Source organism: Brienomyrus brachyistius, chromosome 22 (genome assembly GCF_023856365.1).
Source record: "Brienomyrus brachyistius isolate T26 chromosome 22, BBRACH_0.4, whole genome shotgun sequence".
In the NCBI taxonomy this organism is placed as follows: Eukaryota; Metazoa; Chordata; class Actinopteri; order Osteoglossiformes; family Mormyridae; genus Brienomyrus; species Brienomyrus brachyistius.
The window spans coordinates 19,094,826-19,113,573 of record NC_064554.1 but is presented as its reverse complement, the minus strand read 5'-3'; the positions used below and the strand labels follow the sequence as shown (position 1 = coordinate 19,113,573).

At 47.3% G+C, this 18,748-nt stretch overlaps 3 protein-coding genes and 2 non-coding genes across 5 annotated transcripts; all 5 read right to left on the bottom strand.

Annotated features, from left to right (window-relative positions):
• Window positions 1–2,445: 2,445 nt before the first annotated feature.
• On the bottom strand, window positions 2,446–2,518 carry trnar-ccu (transfer RNA arginine (anticodon CCU)). Its single transcript has one exon. It is a non-coding gene; the product is annotated as a tRNA-Arg (tRNA).
• Window positions 2,519–2,846: 328 nt separating this feature from the next.
• Window positions 2,847–2,919, bottom strand: trnar-ucg (transfer RNA arginine (anticodon UCG)). Its single transcript has one exon. It is a non-coding gene; the product is annotated as a tRNA-Arg (tRNA).
• A 1,256-nt stretch (window positions 2,920–4,175) lies between these two features.
• On the bottom strand, window positions 4,176–9,575 carry LOC125718081 (cerebellar degeneration-related protein 2-like). The gene is made up of 5 exons (XM_048991600.1): window positions 9,005–9,575; window positions 7,902–8,014; window positions 6,582–6,730; window positions 5,680–5,841; window positions 4,176–5,530 (listed from the first exon to the last, which is right to left on the bottom strand). The coding sequence occupies exons 1-5, from the start codon at window positions 9,063–9,065 to the stop codon at window positions 4,705–4,707; spliced, it is 1,311 nt and encodes a 436-aa protein (XP_048847557.1). The 5' UTR covers window positions 9,066–9,575; the 3' UTR covers window positions 4,176–4,704.
• Window positions 9,576–9,654: 79 nt separating this feature from the next.
• LOC125718080 (ATP-dependent DNA helicase Q5-like) lies at window positions 9,655–15,863 on the bottom strand. The gene is made up of 12 exons (XM_048991599.1): window positions 14,853–15,863; window positions 14,548–14,644; window positions 14,328–14,364; window positions 13,834–13,892; window positions 13,531–13,604; window positions 13,257–13,350; window positions 12,654–12,836; window positions 11,814–12,301; window positions 11,671–11,719; window positions 11,029–11,253; window positions 10,814–10,886; window positions 9,655–10,453 (listed from the first exon to the last, which is right to left on the bottom strand). Exons 1-12 carry the CDS (start codon window positions 15,149–15,151, stop codon window positions 10,290–10,292), a joined length of 1,842 nt encoding a protein of 613 aa, XP_048847556.1. The 5' UTR covers window positions 15,152–15,863; the 3' UTR covers window positions 9,655–10,289.
• Window positions 15,864–15,867: 4 nt separating this feature from the next.
• LOC125718082 (ATP-dependent DNA helicase Q5-like) lies at window positions 15,868–18,546 on the bottom strand. The gene is made up of 7 exons (XM_048991602.1): window positions 18,378–18,546; window positions 18,068–18,189; window positions 17,279–17,794; window positions 16,586–16,682; window positions 16,372–16,483; window positions 16,047–16,209; window positions 15,868–15,954 (listed from the first exon to the last, which is right to left on the bottom strand). Exons 1-7 carry the CDS (start codon window positions 18,469–18,471, stop codon window positions 15,868–15,870), a joined length of 1,191 nt encoding a protein of 396 aa, XP_048847559.1. The 5' UTR covers window positions 18,472–18,546.
• Window positions 18,547–18,748: the final 202 nt, after the last annotated feature.

Genomic DNA, 18,748 nt, shown 5'->3' with positions numbered 1-18,748 from the left:
ACCTATTATACTGCCACCTATTGTCATTATCAACTAGACAATCATTCTCCATGACAGTTTCAATATAGTAATTAACCTCCCCTGAATAAAAACTTTTGTTGTTGTTTTGTGATGTGAAAGCTGCTGGTCTTCTTGTGCATTGGAACCGTGTGCGATACCCACAGCTGCTGCATCTTCTGCAACTTTTATGTTTTTAATTATTCCACAAGCCTTTCTAACATATAGCTTGAGCACCCTGGGGGCAATTCCATCTGCCCCACTGCCCTACCTGTGTGTACCTCTCCTAGTTTTATTTTTACATGGTCCAGCGTGATGTACAGTCTGCGGAGCGGGGTGGAACTTTTGATCTTGGGTGTTGTTCTTTTTCTCATGGGGGAGAGGGGAAGTTAGAGGAGAGAGAGTTGGGGAATTGGAGGCCGAGGAAGGGGGGAGGTAGTAGGAGTGAGTCTGGGCAGGCAGAGGGCTGAAGCCTGAACCTCTAGTGCCCTCTGGTGGTGGCTGTGTTAAGGAGCGCTCCAGTACATTGTAATGCTTCTTTCCACAAATACCTTTCTGCTCTCTTATATTTATATACACTACATGGATAGAGGTATTGGGACACTTGGCCATTACACCCACAGGAACTTTTATGACATCCCACCGTAAATCCATAGGCATGCCACTCATCTGGGAAGATTTTGGAGTGTGTCTGTGGGAATTTTTGCCCATTCATCCAAAAAACCATTTTTGAGGTCAACCATTAATGTTGGACATGAAGCCCTGGCTCACAGTCGCTGTTCTAGTTCAACCCAAAGGTGTTAGATGGGGTTGAAGTCAGGGCTCTGTGCAGGCTAGTCAACCAACTAAAGTCCCCCAACCATGTCTTTATGGGCCTTGCTTTGTGCAATGAGGAACAGTCGTGCTGGGACAGTTAAGTAATTTTTGTCCTCAAGTGAAATCTTACCGTTAACTAATTAGTTAACTGTTAACTAATATAGTGCCCGAATTAAATTAAATCATGAATGATTAATGATGACCAAGCATGGGATCAGTACATAATTAACGCGTAGTTACTGGTTAATTAATACATTAAGTAACCATGTACTACTACATTATTCATGTCTCCGCAAGTAAAGTGTGACCAAAACATTCTGAACTTAAACTGATTCTTGACAATTAGTACAAACAAGTCATAATACATATTTTTTTAATTGATTGGTTTCAATTATGTGGAAATAATGTTTTCTTCCTTTCTCTGTTAGATAACCTATATATTTTGTCTCATATAATCAAGTAATGATGAGTGATTACCTAGCATTACAATATAATGTCTCCTTCCAAACTGCCTGATATGGTAGCCATGAAATATAATATCACAACTGGTGAGGTGTGGATTAATGGGAACGACATCTGCCAATCTTTGTGTCTCATGGACCACAGCGTCTGTATACGGCAGGTTCTTCCTGTCCTCCACTCGAGTCTGCCGACCCCCAATGACCCTGTCCAGCTGCTCCTGTACACGGTCTAACGATGGATGGGGAACAGCCAGCAAATACCACAGAAGCACTTATATGCAGCTGTAACAAGGGTTACATGAGGAGCCAGTGCAGACCATAACAATTAACTAAACACTGGGGATGGGAATATCAAGACACAGGTGATAGTCATCACCACTCACCACTAAGAGTTCAAACACTACGAATGGCATGGCCAGCGACACCTGCACAAATATGCACAGCTATTACAGTATTTTAATGAGTAATATGAATTTTATAAACTGACACACCTCCTGATCATAGGGCTTTAATTCACATAACAGATTGACACTGATGATAAAATCAACAATTGCCTCTTCCGCAGTCTTAAGTGCATGGCTGAAGTATTTTTGTAGACCGCTAGGTGTCGCTGTACTCCCATACTTCAACTCTTTTATTTACCCCGTCAATCCTGAAGAAACTTCAATAGCTGCGCGGGGCCTCGTTTGAAAAATTAATAATTCAGTGTCGAACACGATTCGTACTTTTGAGCGACGGAAGCCTTGAAGCCAATCGCCAAGTTCCCACACGACATTTTCGCCTGTGGATGAAGGTGAAGCGTCTTGGTGCTCAAATTCGGCGAAATTTGCAGAAAAATAAGCAACTGTCCTATACTTACGGGCGTTATTGGACATAGCTGATTAATATAGGATGAGTTTCTTTTCTAAAATATTTTCCAAGAAATACTGGGTGTATGCTTTAAAAACTTTAGCAGAGGATGGTTTCGATCCATCGACCTCTGGGTTATGGGCCCAGCACGCTTCCGCTGCGCCACTCTGCTCCGCGAAGACGAATTGGTAATTAGGTATTATAAATAATGGCTGTAATAAATATTGGTCATTAATATTTTTGTTTTAAGTCTGTGGCTTTGTGATTACTTTTCCGCATTAAACGTTCTTTAATTTCAAATCCGATTCTACAAAAAGAGTGACACCCCAGATGGGACTCGAACCCACAATCCCTGGCTTAGGAGGCCAGTGCCTTATCCATTAGGCCACTGGGGCTACACACAGAAACGCGTCTTAAACAGACTCTTTTGAAAGATAGAAATTAAATGAAAAATGGTCAAAAATGCATTTGAAAAGCGTAAAAATATAAACAAAGATATTTTACATATTTTCACGGTATGGATAGATGAATAAACGAGTTTTTCGTCCATCATCCATCCATCTTCTAACCGCTAAAATTATGAATACATGACAATTAATTTATACACGATTTTCCCGAGCAAGAGTGAATCCAATAGTGAAGGGATGGTAATACCTAAATCGTAGAATTTTCCAGAAATTACATGAAAGACTGTCGGGCCAGGACTAACTGCGAGAAAACATACGACCACGAAGGGACTCGAACCCTCAATCTTCTGATCCGAAGTCAGACGCCTTATCCATTAGGCCACGCGGTCCGTTCGTCACTCATTTCCTTTAAGGCTGTATGTCAGAAATAAAATACTGAAAAGTGGTTATGATGTTCAATGAAAGAAGTATACGCCTAACAAAAGAAAGGTTGTATTTCCAGATTTAAAACGAGCAATCAACAGACGCGGAATCAAATGGGTGGAGTCGTAGTTAAAGGTGTAAAACTGGTTCATCTATGATTCAGTCGTGATTGCGAAGTCATACAACCGACTATTGTTTTAAAGTTACGTAAAAACGTAAAAAATATGTTGGAAGGCATCGGTTCAGATTTTTTTTTTCTAAATGGACTATTCAGCAACAACTTGGGTAAACCAGCTGTTTATGCACTTGAAAGGTGCCTGGAGTTATGTAGATATGCAAGAATGAAGTGTTGTTTTTGAACCAGAGCATGGGGTGTGCCTCGTCAATATATAAAACCAGTAGCCTTATACTTAAAGCAACATAAACCTGTGTATTAAATCATGTCATTCATAGAACTGTTTGAGCAGGGTTGCCAACTTCGGTCATCTGGCTAGCGTTATTTTCAATTCGCGACAAGTCTGCACACGTATTTAACAGTTATATCACCCTGTAAATAGTCTACAAGGTTTGCAAACTATCCTAACGCTTTTGATGTAGCTAACTTCACAATGGAGTAATATAGATTTGCGTAAGTTTTCTTGCATAGGAGTCTGAAAGCGTGAGTGTCATGCCAGTTGCATGAGAGCTGGCAGTCCTGTGTTTGAGTGTTTTATTTTACATCCAAACACAAAAGCCAGACTACAGCCATCTCTCTCCCCCCCCCCTCGCTCATGTTATCGGGCAAAGGTATTGCTTCCATTGCTGAAATAAGATCACATGGATCGTCAACCTGTCCATATACTGGCAAACGTGTCCATGGCAAGATTCGTCTGTATCCGAGGGAAAATGTTTTAACTGAGAAAACGATTTTAAATACCATGTCCGGGTTATAAGTAAACAAACATAACGAAAAATAAATAAGCAAATTTTGGTCGAAATGTCCGTCAGAATTCACCATGGTATTGACCTCTACTCCAGTCGAATTATGGTCCAGTGTGCATTTTGCATTATATGTGTGCTAGATTAGATAGATGATGATGATGATGATGATGATGATTAGATAGATAGATAGATAGATAGATAGATAGATAGATAGATCTTATTAACCTGAAGTGAATTATGATTCTGATGTATAATGAATGTAAAATAAATGTTAAATAAAAATTAACAAAGACCAATCGCATTTTGATCATTATATTATTTATTTTAAGTTAAAATGATTTTAGACACCCCCCTCCACACAAATAGAAGTATGATCCTTCTTACATTTTAAGCCAAACTAGGACATTGTAAGTAAATCAGAATTTTTTTGAATAACCTCACAAGGTCAATGTTACACATAAAACAACAGCACAGACTCCTATCATGTCCAAACATGGTAAAATACATCCTTCTATCCACATGACTGATGGGCTCCATTAGGCAAAACCACTGGAGCTGGTGCAGGATATCAGCGGCGGTAACTATGATTTGCATACTGGAAATACAGCCATGCTTATGTAATTATGTGCTTTGTAGTTTTCCATTATGTCAGAGACTAAATTCAGTTAGGAAGTATGGAAGACAAAAATAGACTAGAGAAGAAAATGCAATGTTTTCTACCATCAACTCTTATTACAGAGCCAACAAGACTATCTTTAGTGAACAAAGGAAAAGAGAGAACAATGGTGCTTTACTGGGCGCCCAGTTGTGATTGAACAGGAAGAGTGATGTCATTTGCTGCTCTTGGTCTTTTTTGGGGACTTTGCCTCCGACTTTGTCTTCTGGATGTGGGAGAAGATTTCTTTGAAAAGTGCCTTATACTCGGGGGGATTCTGGGCCGCCTGGCTGTGTCCAGCACCCAGGTGTTCGCATGCAGTCTCCGGGGGCTCGGGGGAGGCGGGGGGTGCGAGGGAGGCACAGTCTCGGGCAGAAGGGTCTCGGGAGACAGGCCGGGAGGTCTGCACGCCGGCGTGATGGATACCACCGTGGCCGCGTCGGCACTTTCCGAGCAGGTCCTCGTAGCGCTCCAGCAGAGTGTGGTACTGCTCATCCACCTCACGCAGGATAGACACACCCTGTCCTGGCAAACCATTGGCGCGTGGCCCATATCCACCTGGCTTGCGTCCTGGCGAATATCGACCCCCCATGGAGTTCAGCGCCGTGTCGCTACAGCTCTTATGCACCGATTCAGCTACACCCCCCTTGGCAGTAACTTCAGCACCCTCTGCCTGGGCTCGCTCCTCTCCCAGCACAGCAGCCGTGCTGCTGACACCGCTGCTGTCCAGCCCATCAGCGCCACCCAGCTCCCGCAACTCCCGAAGCTCCACCTCCAGCTCCTGCACGTGTCGCATGCAGCCCTCGGCCACCAGGAGGCGCTCTTCCAGGTGTGCGGACTCCTGGAGCACGCGAGCAAACTCCCTCTGTGCACCCTCACGCCGCGCACGCTCCGCGCATATGGCTGCCTGCAGGGCAGCCACCACCTCACGCAAGCCTGCATTTTCCTCCTCCAGCGAGTGCCATTCAGCCTCAGGGGTCCCCACAGTGCCACCTTTATGCCTGGCAGAGAAATAACAGGTGTGTGTGAATCTGACAGTTAGAGCAGGATGGTGCAGGAGCCTCAGAAAGCCCAGATGCTACAAACACATCGTGACGAATTTCTATGGTACAAAAACCTCTGAGAAGGACAAGGAGTCAGGGATCCAAACCTGGGAGAACAGAGCTCCTGCAGGCAGGGGAAGGAGCGTCTGCTCCTCTCCTTCTCATTCCACTCTCCTCGAGCTCTCAGCTGCTCCATGGAGCGTAGTTCCTCCACCCGGGCCGTCAGGGAGTCCACCTGTGCTTGCAATGTCTCCATGGTGCCTGTCAATCTGACGTACAACAGACATACACAGTTGCTTCCAGGACCTTGCATTGACTGTCCATTTAATAAACTTGATCACTCAAAAGTCCACTAGAGCAAAATGCAACCCAGATGAGAATATGTCCCTGCAAAGAAAACGACAAACATGCAGACACTCGGGAACATTTTCACACACACTGTGATTCATTTACGCGCATTCATTAGTGTATGTCTACATGCACTTACAGCACTGTGCAAATGTCCTAGGCAGCCAAAGAAAATGATGTTTAAATGACCTTTACGTGTAAAACTATTGCGTTATGCCTGTCAAAGTGTGTCATTTTAGCCATTTCAAAAGTTCTGCTAAAATCGCACCACAATTTGCAGCAACCATACAACACACCCAGGTATTTCCTGACCCGACCACGTACCTCGTATGGCTAATCGGTATCTTATTTACTTTTTTTGTTAAATAATTAAGTTAATTAATTAAGTGAGCTAATGGTGAAATGTAATAAACACATGGAACGGCTGAGGTGCCCCTGAGGAGGTCTGGGAACTGAAGTGGTGACCAACTAGATACCAGTAAGGAGAACAGAAGAACTTTTTACTAGTTTCGAAAGTGTTGCTTTTAAGTTGCATATATTCTAATGTTAAATTGTGTTTTTGTTCTGAGCAAATGTGCCTTCAAATTTCTTTTGACTGCCTAAGACTTTTGCACAGCACTGAATGCATTTCCCTGCACATGCAAGTCTGCCCCTAACTTACCTGTCAATCTTCTGCTGCGAGGTCTTACCCTCCAGGACCAGCGTCTGATTCGTCAGCTCCAGCTTGTGTGCGCTGGCATCCAGCTGCTCGTACACCTTGGCGTGCTGTTCGTTCGTTTCCCGCAGGATCTCCACCTGCTTGGAAAGGTACTGCAGGCAATTCCGCAGGGCAGAGAATCGCTGAATCAGATCAGGGCTCAGATCTCAAATCGCCGTCAATGGCTTCAGATCTCAGATCGTTTCAATGCAGATGGTGGAACCTGACGTGGGTGTATGAGGCACTCCATCATTCTGAAATGCATTGTGCGTGACAACATGTGCCAAGTGATGTTCTGTTCTAGAAGACCTTCACATGTTTCATCTGTATGACTGATTTCCCAGATCATTCCTTCCAAGAAAAGACCTGTAATTGTCAACCTCTTCTTTCTGGCCTGACAATGGCGAGAAGCACAATTCATCGATATGTCATGTCAGAGCTTTACATTTCTGACATCACTGTTACAGCCATCCAAAGAAATACCTATATATGTCCATTCAGATATCTATAAAAATATCTATCTGTCCTTCCATTTCTCATAACCAATTTTCTGCTATACAGTTAGTGTGAGCTTTGAGCTGATTTCAAGATGTACAGAGCAGGAAGTAGAGACCACCCTGCATGGGGTGGCAATCCAGCACAGGGTGTCACAACACACACAAAACGCAATTCCAATACACCAATTCCCTTAACCATGTGTATTTCAACTGCAGGATGAGGCCCAGAGGAAACTTGCATGAACATTGGTACTGATATTTACATGTATATATTTTTTATATGGAAGAAGCTTTTGTGCAAGGCAACATTCCACCAAAACAGATAACACTGAGTGGGGGACAAATTCAGGGAAACTGATGTATATTAACATGGGCATAATTTGGGCTTTTTAAAATAAAATTTTGTTGTACGCATTTAATTATTTGTGGTTTCTGTTTTTGTGATAAACAGTCACTGCATCCTTAATAATGCTCGGAAAGTTGCACGGGTACGTGTGGCCCCCTCTGCTCCCGTGGATAATATATCACAAGCACACAGCTGTCAAGGAACCAGTTCAGGTACAAGGGTTGCTATATCAGTTACAAGTGCAAGATAGTCGTGTGAACAACAGCTATACGAGAATCTAGCATCAAAAATGCTATTCAGATAAACAACACCAGGACAGTGTTACTAACTTTTACTAATTATTTGACGCGCAACGGCTAAGCAGCATGTGAACCACCCATAAAACATAACGGAATCTCCGCCTTGTACCACATTCCCTTCCACGTCTAGTCGCTTCCCTACCTCAATCTCTCGCACTTGCTCCTCATTTGTGAGGTACATCTCCTGCAGAGAGTCCTCCATTTCCCTGTTCCTCTCCAGCAATGTCTTCCCCAGCTCCGCTGCCAGGTACAAATCTGATAGTGACACCGCAGATAGGAAGGAATAAGAGACAAGAGCAAAAGTGCTTTCTACATAATTCGTATTTTATCCTAAGCATCAATTGACACAATACATAAGGGAATATTTCACTTCTTATTCATGACCATGACATTTATTAAGGCATTGACAGAGTTACTTCAACAACAACTGTAAAAAGAAAAATGCGCTGCCTAATTCCCATCCATTTTCCTTGGATATACCGAACAATGGCAGAAGCATCGAGTACTTTCAACGGAAAACACGAAATGGTCAGAGGCACCCGACGTAGATTGGTGTAGCTTAGGCGGTTTTGGCCATAACGACAAACCACCGCACCATGGTAAGACCCCGTGCGCCCGGCGTCAGGGGGACAACAAGCCTGTCAAAATCACGTGACCGACAATGACGTCAGATATCAGATAATATCCAAATTGTATTCGGATTTTTTAAAAGGCGCATTCTAAATGTTCAGAAAATGTACTTCCAAATTTTACCACTCGATTAACAAACGTGACTACTTTTCATTATCCTTACCATCTGCTGTGTTTTTCCTTAATAAACGTTTCAAATTCGCCATTTAAATGTTAGCAGGGGGGGAGAATTCTTTAAAACGAGACGCCAGTACAAATGTGACAATAAAGCAATAAACACTCCTACACAGATCAAATTCATCCTCTGGAATGTTAAATATAATTATTCAGATAAATATTAACGGCAGTTTTCTCTTTATCAAAAATTTTGACGGCGCGCGTATGCATTGTTATTACACGCGCGCTCAGCAATTATGCTCCGAAACTGGTTACATCACCGGGAGATTTGGCAGCTACTTGCCAACAAGAAATCGCTGTTACTTCCTGATATAACACATTAATACGCCAGCATATTGCATTTTTATATGACTATGATGCAAGACATTGAATAAACCGCCACTTTCTGTAGAAGACAAAGAAATGGCTCGGGACCAATTTGCGGTTTCTCTCACGTACCCTGCTCCAGGTCCTGCTGGTCGTACCATGGCTCATCTTCTTCAGCCTCGAACTGCTCCATGCTGCTGCCGATCTGCTGCACCAGAAGCGCTCAGCTGCAATGCGCAGCTGGGCAAACCTCAGCGCCGGCTCTCGGTGTCCGGGATCAGATTACAGATTGCAGGCGCAAGGATCCCCCATTGCAATTTGCAAATGACTCCACTTATAAACACAGAATTGAGAGGACCGGTTTATTTATCGAATGGTAAGAGAAAATAAAAAATGTGCCTTTTAAATAACTTTACTCAGTTAAATGGAGCAGAGAAAAAAAAAAACTCCAGCGCTTTGTATTGTCTGCGAGGGTGCCAGCTCTCTTGTTTTTGGTCGGTCAGACTGCTGTCTTATGTAGGAATAGAGGTAATCTTATGAAAAGCGAGGCTACGCTCGTGTGAAACAATTATTTCTTCGCTGCTGAATCGATCTCAGCATCCTGCCCATGTGCGCCACGCGCCGACGTCTCGCTTTGTCCTCGCCGAAGTCCCTCTCTGTCGCCCCCCTGGAAACCTCCAGCATTTAATTGCACAAACAGGAAAGATGACTCCACACACTCTCTCTCCCCCCCCCCGCTTCTGGGAGGAGAACACCTTGTCAAATAAAATTCCTCGCATGAATTCAGAGGTGTTCACAGGAACTGCGTTTATTCTAAACGGCTGGATCTCGTTTGGAGAGTCTAAGCAGCTTTATGGATCACAGTGGCATAGAAGACTTCGGAGAATAACCCAACTCCGTGTTCACTCGGGGATTCGCTCACTCGGCGCTACCCCAAAGCGACAACATCCCCAAGCTGATTAATTCCCCGATGAGGTCGACCTTTAGAAACCAAAGTCAAAACGCACCAAAGTTACACCACAGGAAATGCAAAGAACATAGAAACATACAGACATGTACAACAAAAACTGCCGGATAAACGGATTTTATCATTCTTCCATACTCTAAAATTGAACAAAAAGGCAACACATAAAACAACAATAAATTAAAAGAACAAACCTGACTGACGCTATAGTTACACCGGCAGACAATGGGGGTGGGGGGGGGGGGGGGGGGCAAAATGAAGTCTCCTCAGGTGGCACTTCCAAAGTTCACGAAAAGGCCTCTTTGAGCTAAGAAGCAGCGGGGGGAGGGCAGCAGCTGTACCCTAACCCTGCCCAGAGCTAATTGCTTGTGTCTCTTTTGGTGCACTAGGCTGTCGGTGAGAGCGGCAGCAGTCCGGGTTCTGGATCCGAGGTCTGGATCCGAGGTCTCCGCGTTATGATGGAGCCGAGAGGCACTCCGAGTCTCCACCGCTGCTCCCCTGGTCCATCTGGCCTCCAGCCCGGCTGGATCCTCCCAAATGCTGCCAGTCTGCCTCGCTCTCACAGCGCTGGACGGTGCTGAAGAGCTGACCAATCAGACGCTCGGCATCTCCTTTCACTTGGGGGGTGGAATGAAGGCACACAGTGAATGAATAAGGGACACGACCATCTGACACCAAAGAAGGCTCATGCCAGCTCCCTGTTTCACACACTAACCCTGTAGATACATGTATGATGCCATTTAATATCATACCCAAATATGTACACTTGCTCACTGGGGGCTTTGGGTGCGGATGCTGTAAAGCGCTTTGAGACGATGTAATGTTGTGATAATGCGCTATACAAAAATACATTTTTTGTTGTTGTTGTTGTTGTTGTACCCCACTGACTATGGCCACGCCCACTAGCATTCTCCGTGATGAGTTCCACCCCCCAGCTCACATAGGCCACTCCCCTTTTTCCCAGCCAATGAGCTCACCTTGGCTCCTCCCACGTCGCTTTCCCGTTGTGAGCAGGTGAGACAGGAAGCGCGCAAAAGCTTTGAAAAGGTCCTGAAAAGACACATTGCAGCACAGGTCACTGGTCATGGGTTCATGCACTCTGGGGACTCCAGACTAATATAGGGGCATATAACAGTTACAGTACAATAGTGTGTCACTTGTGCAGGAAGCCATCGGCCGCAGCGCCTCTCACCTTGGTGGCGAACCTGCCCTGAGCGTACAGCGGGTCCAGGCATCGCACCACGATGTCCGCCGCCTCTTTGAGGGTCACCCCCTTCTGCGCTTTCTGTGGTGGTGCCTCTGCATCCGGTCGAATCCTGCTTTGCTGCACCTCCAGATTGAATGTCACCTTCTTCCCCCCGTCCTGCTGCCGCCGGCTCCGTTTGGCCTGCGGGGGGCGCTGGTCACCCTCACGTGGCTAACATACACAGGAACATGCACATACCCAGCCGTGGTCACTGCCAGCTCAGACTCCTCTGAAAATAGACATTCATGTCTAAAGAGCATGATCGTCAGATTAACTTCTTACACAGCAAACAGATGGACGGAGCACAAGAACTCCATGCCAATCCCAACCCAGTATGAACCAGCGATACTGCAAGCTGGTTACTACGATACCATGGTTACCATCAGGGGCCGGGCTAGATCCAGGCAAAGTCAAGAAAAAAACACATATATTATATATTACTATAGTGCCAGTAAAAAGTCTGGACACCTGAAAATAATTTGTATTTCAACAAGATAATGACCCTAAGCACATCTTGAGATTAACCATACTTATGCTACCAGAATTTCTAGGAAATGGTAACACGCGAGAACATGGGATTTCCAGCACCTTCTCCGACGGCTTCCCATCCAAAGCTCCGCCCACTGGCTTATCGTCACTGCAATAGAAGATAAAGACACGTAAGGATGTGAAGAAAGCGAAACAATATTACCGAACAACACAGGAACACATCGGCACTGCGGTCTGCGGACCTGGGGGGTTCTGAAGCCGGTTCTGGGTCCTCCTGCGAATGGCGCTCAGGAGTGGGGAAGTCTGGATGGGGATGCTGGTTCTGGTCCTGAGGCTGGGGCTGGGGCCCCGTCCCCCCCCCGGCTGACGACTCGGCGTCCTGATCCTTACACCCCCCCACTGGCTTGAAGAATTGCGAGATGGGGCGGAGCTGGCGGGCGGCTTCAGCCAGCTTCAGGTGCTTCTTGCTGGGGGCCTGGCACCCCCGCTTGGTGGGGCTGCCCAGCAGGTTGGTGGGTTTGCTGGGGGACGCATCCGTACAGGAGGTCCTGCTCCCTCCTTCTCCCTCCCCAGCAGACCTGACAGGGCCCACTGGGGTAGGGGCCTGGAGCTGCCCTCCTCCCCCCTTGCTAGTTCCAACCATGACTGTGTGATTTAGTTTGAGCTCGGTGGCCACCTGGAAGGGGTTCGAGGAGCCACGGAGCCCCACCCCTACTCGCTTACGTTTCAGCTGCGGGGGAGGACAGACAGACACACAAACAATAAGCAGATCTGCCAGGTTAAGTAAGTAAGTCAGTCAGCCTGTGTGTGTGTCTGTGTGTGTGCGCCCACTACATCAAGAGTGCTTCACTAGGGTATAAAGACAAAATAATGGGTTCAATACAAAACAATCACAGAGATTATGAATAATTGACATGTTTAAATGGCCAATTACATAATTTAATAATGGAAAAAGACTGGAATCTATCCAGGGTGTCCCAGCCATGAGGCCTGTGCCGTGTGGGATAACGCTGACCAGGATAACTGGGTGGAAAGTGGATGGAAAGAGGAGAAAGATCTGTTAATGGGAGGGGGGGCCTTACAGAGTAAATCTGGGAGGCTGTTGTAAATCCCACAGCCTCTTCAGTGGGCAGCGACGAGCCAGAGGGGGGGGTCTCTTTCAGGTTGGTTTGCACGCCTCCCTCGTCAAAGAGGCGGCTGGGCTCTTCCGCCACCTCCCTGGGGGCCGACTTCTCCCCCCCCGCCCCCTTCTTCATCTCCGACACCTGGAGAACGACACACGTGCCAGACCCGTCTTACCCGAGTGTGCCGGGTGGGTGCGTCACTGAATTGTGCTTCTACACAGCGGCACACAGCCAGAACAAGGAACAGCGGAGAAAGAATCATATACCGGAAATATGGGGGGAGTTAAATAGAGAATTAGAAACATAAATGAATAAAAATGTAAACAAAAAGAGGGAAAAAACTGAGAACACAACAACACCACAGGTCGTTATCAGTGCATATAAGTAATCAAGTAATCAGTGCATATAAAACAGACTGTGCAAATAACAGAAAATGTGTAGTGCAGGTCCATACCTTGGCCCATACCTTGGCCCATACCTTGGCCCATACCTTGGCCCATACCTTGGCCCATACCTTGGCCCATACCTTGGCCCATACCTTGGCCCATACCTAAGACTCACCCTCTTCAGTACGGCTGCCCTGTACAGATTGGCCGACTTGCTGCTCTTGAAGATGTCGTGCTCGAGGTCCACGGCTAACGTCTGGAAGTTGGGGCTGATGGAGAGGGGCAGGTCAGAAAGAGTCAGCTGGCCGTGACTCAGGCAACACTAACCAGATGAGAATGAAGAAGTGAAAATAATGGCGTTCACAAATGCATTTTATTAGGCACCAATTGCCCATTAAATAGGCACGTGAATGATTTACAGACAGGTAGAGTGTTATATATAGCAGTACTTGGCTGCGGCGTCTGCTGCCCCCTGTTGGTTCCTAAAGGCACTTTCCAGTAGGGACAGGCAGTGTTCCCGAGTCTGAAATACAGGGAGGAATCACTGACATCTGGAAAACTAACAGGATGAAGTAGCCATCAGTTCTCAGAGACCTGGGAGGAATCCCAGAATTAAGAAAAATGCGTCATTGATTGAGAGTCTAACCCATTATAAAAGATAACCAGGAAAGCATCAGATCAAATAAACACTAACAACCACAGGCAGACGCTAGTCAGGCCAACATGCAAAGCGGAGACCATGGTGGCATTACCTTGACAGTAAGCCTTGGGATTCGCTGGCTGCTTGCCTCCTGGAGTGGACAGTCTGCATCTGCAGTGAGATCAGCAGAGAGACCAGCAGAGATTAACAGTGGGATCAGCGGAAACCTTCACAGGCTTTGCTCTTAGACTAAGTCCCACCACCATCACCAAAAGTACTGATTCATACATGAATTCTAGAAGTTTACACGAGGCGCTAATACAAGCAGGGGTCCCGTAGAGCCATGGATACCCAGGCAGATGGAGGGGGGGGGGGGGGGGGGTCGAGAATTTCAGCGGGACCCCAGAATACAAAAAACTGGGCAGGAGGCCCAAAGCAACTACCCATAACATGAAAGGCAAATGCGGGAGGCAAACGCTTGTCTTCATTCCATCACACTAGCGTAACCCCCACTGTGTCCCAGTACTGCCAACTGGTGAGGTGAGGTATAAAGGACAGGACTGCAGTATCCCTCGACTTTCAGAAATGCTAGCAGGCCTGCCTCACCTGGAGGGATAAAGGTCTCCTTCGATACATCAGCTACCTGCGTAGGGATAAGGAAGGACAAAAACGAGAGCACTGCATTTCATGTTTACCGTGCACCAGTAAAAACCAACAGCACTATTCAGCTCCGCTATACACCATTAACGATGAGCACTGATGTCTGATCCAGTCTGCTAAAGCGTAGCCATTAGCCGGGGGGGGGCGATGGCACTGGCCAGCCCACCTTGCGCATGCTCATCTGCCTTCTGAAGAAGTCGCCAAACTCCTTCCTGCGCTTCTCCGAGTCGTCCTCGGGGGCGGGCCAGGACTCCTCGTCATACCTGGTACACGGCCACAGAAGACATGGATAATTCATTATACTATGTATCACCTCAATTTGCATTTATTTGATCAGTTCAGGTGGCAGATTCTGAACAAAAACATCAAAAGTACAGGCTGAAACAAACCGATCAACTCCAGTGCCTTAATGACCGCACCACCTAGTGGTCATGATGGGTAATGTGGCTGTAGCATTTCTTCCTAACGTACCTCTCAAAGCCGTAGCCCTTCTTGCCCCCAGCATACAGCTCGGGGTCGAAGCCAAAGGTCCCACGGGGCTCCCTGCCCTGTGCCCCCCCGATGGCGGTGCAGAGGCGGCCAGCGGCCTCCAGCTGGGCGCGAACCGCCCCGGGGTCCCGGCAGAAGTCACAGGCACCGGCACAGTCTGGCTTCTGGTCCCCGAAATATGTGGAGATGGTGGCATGTCGACACCTGGAAACTCGGGTGGAGAAGGAAGCGTATAGCTGGTAAGCCACATGCATTAACCATCCATCCATCCATCCACCCATCCTACAAACCACTTATCCTTCCGGGTCACGGGGGGTCCAGAGTCTATCCCGGAAGCTATGGGCAGGGAACAACCCAGGACAGGGGGCCAGCCCATCGCAGAATAATAATTTATTATTATTAATTATTGTTATTATTATAACAAAACAAATGTAAGAAATATATGACAGACAGAATCATGGTCAGCTTTATCTCCACCTGTTTATTGTGACCTACTTCAGTACCGGGGGGTGTTCCACAAAGCAGGATTTCTTCATTAGCCAGACAACTTAAGCCAAATGTAAGAATTGTCCAATAGGTATGTCACTTACCTCTCCTCCTATTGGACAGTCCACACATTTGGCTTAATTTATCCAGCTGACAAATCCTGTGAGGTATTCGACAAAACAGGATTTCTTGCTTACCTGGATAACGTGTCAGATTTAAGGTAGTCTGAACTAAATGTAAGGAAACAAAGATGAAGTCCATTTAGCCCAGACTACCTTAAATCCCCCTGCTTTGTCGAAATGGCCATATGTCAGAACAGGATAATCACACTGACTTTTTGGTGTGAAAATGAGACAATTTGTTCAGGATTTTAATGTTTTTTTTAACTCATTAGTGCAGAAGTTTCTCAGCTTGTCTCTTAGCTCTTAACTGAATTTACGGTAGCTTTTGTGCATTCACAGAGTAACTCTGCACATTTGAACAGCTCCCCCCTCAAAGAGAAAATCACAGCTCACCCCTCCTGCTCGCAAAATGCCACCATGGCCTCAAAGTCCGTAATGGCCGCCTTGTCGTGGTCTTTCTCCGAGCCGCGCTTCTCCTGAAATGAGGGAGTCAGACGCTTCAGAACCGCAGCCTCCGCTGACGGACTCGAGGCGGCAGGTGTGTCAGACCCCGGCTCTGCCCCCCCACCTGGATGCGGCTGATCTCTTTGCGGATCAGAAAGCTGATCTGTTCCCGATCCCGAGGCGAGTAGTAAATCCGGCAGGAAGACGGCAGCCCATCTCTTCCGGCCCGACCCGATTCCTGGTAGTAACTCGCCAGGGACTTGGCCAGGTTCCAGTGGGCCACAAACCTGTCCAATCACACCTGCCATTGTTATTATTATTACTGCTACTTTTTTATCCAAGCCTTCAATTCAAAGCACAAAAGCATCACTGACCAGTGATTATAGCACCACAAGCAGATCTCCTCCCTTCTCTCACTGTGAGCTAATCAGTCTGTGGCTGCGACCCACCTGACGTCGCTCTTATCGACGCCCATGCCAAAGCTGATGGTGGCCACGATCACAGACACTCTGCCCTGCATCCAGCTGTTCTGCACCTCCGTCCGGTCACCCGTCTTGAGTCCTGAGCCAGAAAACATTCATTAGCTCAAAAGCTAATAAGTGCAGTTAACAGCCTGCAGCTCGACACCCTGATGCTCCGCAGTCTGGGTGGGGGGGGGCACACCTGCGTGGTACGGCTTAGCCGGAACCCCGAGCAGAGTCAACCGGTAAGCCACTTCCTCACAGGCGTCTCTGGTGCGGCAGTAAACGATCCCACAGCCCTGCAAGACAGACCAACAAAAGCCTGAGTGACAGAGAGACATACACAGGCCTGTATCACAGACCGACAGAAAAACAGGCCGAGATACAGACAGATACACACACAGGTCTGTATGAGAGACAGACAGACAGATACACACACAGGTCTGTATGAGAGACAGACAGACAGATACACACACAGGTCTGTATGAGAGACAGACAGACAGACAGATACACGCACAGGTCTGTATGTCACACAGACAGACAGACAGACAAAGGTCTATGATTCAGAAACGCACACGAGTACCTGAGGCACTGAAGAGGAGACAATCGACACCCAGCTTATGCACTCACACAGCACCAATAAGCGTTATTGGCTGAACACCTGAGCCCATCTCACACACAAGGAGGTGTTACACAAAGAAGGATTTCTTGCTTAGTCAGAGAACTTGTTGGATTTAAGGTGGTCTGGGCGAAATGGACTAATATCTTCACTCCCTTAAATTTAGCTTGGACTACTCTACATCCCACAAGTTATCCGGCTATGCAAGATATCCTGCTTGGTGGAACACCCCCCAGGTATGATGATTCATCCAGACACCCCGAGACAAGCTCAGACCTTAGCAGCAGCGCCCCCTCCCAGCGCCTTCAAGATGAAGGCGTGCAGGTTGGCGTAGTGGTCGTCCAGCAGCTCGCGGTACACCACGTCGTAGTGCAGGTTGCTGCGGAAGATTGGCGTGGCGAAGGAGAGCGGCGAGCGGAGGCGCAGAGCGCGGCAGATGTCCTGGCGCACGCGTGCGGGGGCCGTGGCGGTCAGCGCCATGCAGGGCACACCCGGCAGGCGGCCCCGCACCTCCCCCAGCTTCAGGTAGTCCGGCCGGAAGTCGTGGCCCCACTGGGAGACGCAGTGCGCCTCGTCCACCGCCAGATAGGAGACCAGGCCACGCGAGGCCAGAGACGCCAGGCAGGGCTGGAAGGAGGCCGAGCTCAGCATCTCCGGGGTCACATACAGCAGCTTCAGCCGGGGGCTCTCGCTCTGGAGGTCCGCAAAGATGGTCCCCCGCTCACGTGCGGGGAGCTTGGAGTTAATGGAACATGCCAGAATGTTCCGAGACTGCAGCTGATCCACCTGGTCCTGTTGTGGGGAAGCCATGAACTGGAAGCTTTATTTACAATCAATGAGAAGCACCCAATAAAAGATTATAAAGGTCTCGTCTACCATTAGCCTGGGTCAACCATCACGTAAAATACAGTAGCAAATACAAAATAACTGTACGGTTCCGAAATTTAAAAAACTGCGAGCAACTTTTGCCATTTCGCCTATAAAACGATCTGAAGATTCATGATAAGTGTGCTCAGTTATCGTGACATTTGGTAAGAATAAGCAGATGCTGTAGGTGCTCCTGACCTGAATGAGCGCTATAAGCGGCGATATGACCAAAGTGATTCCCGGTGCCAGCACTGCAGGAAGCTGGTAGCACAGGGATTTCCCTGCGCCCGTCGGCATGCACACGAACACATCCCGGTCACCTGTCGCAGGACACGCAACATCACACCCAACACTCCTTACTTTGCTATTAGAGCTTTCTGATGTTTCGGTTTTTTGTTGTTGTTGTTTTTGATTTTGTTTCATTACAGGGTTAATCGAAAATTCTCCCAAACAATGAATCGCTGCGATTTCATGTCCCAACAAATTGGCAAGTTTCATTCCCAGTTACCTTTAACGATGGCTTTAACCGCGTCCTCCTGCTGCTGCGATCGGAACTTTTCGTGGCCGAAATGCGTTTTCAAAGCACGGCGAAGTGCAGCCATAACCGGCGCTCGCTTATTCCCCCAAGACTCCGGCAAAGTTGCCAGTCCCGGATTAAAGGGCTCAGGCGCACGCGAATGACATCACAGGCGCGAGCCGGCGAGACGCTTTGCCTTGCGGACTATGCGGGATGCGCATAATCACAGGCGTTTTCTAAGGACACTGCTGCAAGTCAGAATAGTCTAACTTAATGAGACCCGAATCTTGCAATATGCAGATTTATTATTGGAACTTAAATACTAAGTATTTATAGTTTTACATTGTTACAATAATGTTACA

Coding starts and splice junctions, on each gene's coding strand:
- LOC125718081 (XM_048991600.1), bottom strand. CDS start 9,065: ATGGAGCAGTTCGAGGCTGAAGAAGATGAGCCATGGTACGACCAGCAG. Junction 8,015..9,004: donor CCAGCAGGACCTGGAGCAGG/GTACGTGAGAGA, acceptor TGTCACTATCAG/ATTTGTACCTGGCAGCGGAG. Junction 5,842..6,581: donor TCGCAGCAGAAGATTGACAG/GTAAGTTAGGGG, acceptor GTTGTACGTCAG/ATTGACAGGCACCATGGAGA.
- LOC125718080 (XM_048991599.1), bottom strand. CDS start 15,151: ATGGGTGGATGGATGGATGGATGGTTAATGCATGTGGCTTACCAGCTA. Junction 13,605..13,833: donor TCCCAAGGCTTACTGTCAAG/GTAATGCCACCA, acceptor CCTGTATTTCAG/ACTCGGGAACACTGCCTGTC. Junction 11,720..11,813: donor CCGGCTTCAGAACCCCCCAG/GTCCGCAGACCG, acceptor CTTCTATTGCAG/TGACGATAAGCCAGTGGGCG.
- LOC125718082 (XM_048991602.1), bottom strand. CDS start 18,471: ATGGCTGCACTTCGCCGTGCTTTGAAAACGCATTTCGGCCACGAAAAG. Junction 18,190..18,377: donor GGTTAAAGCCATCGTTAAAG/GTAACTGGGAAT, acceptor GTCCTGCGACAG/GTGACCGGGATGTGTTCGTG. Junction 15,955..16,046: donor AAGAGATCAGCCGCATCCAG/GTGGGGGGGCAG, acceptor CCCTCATTTCAG/GAGAAGCGCGGCTCGGAGAA.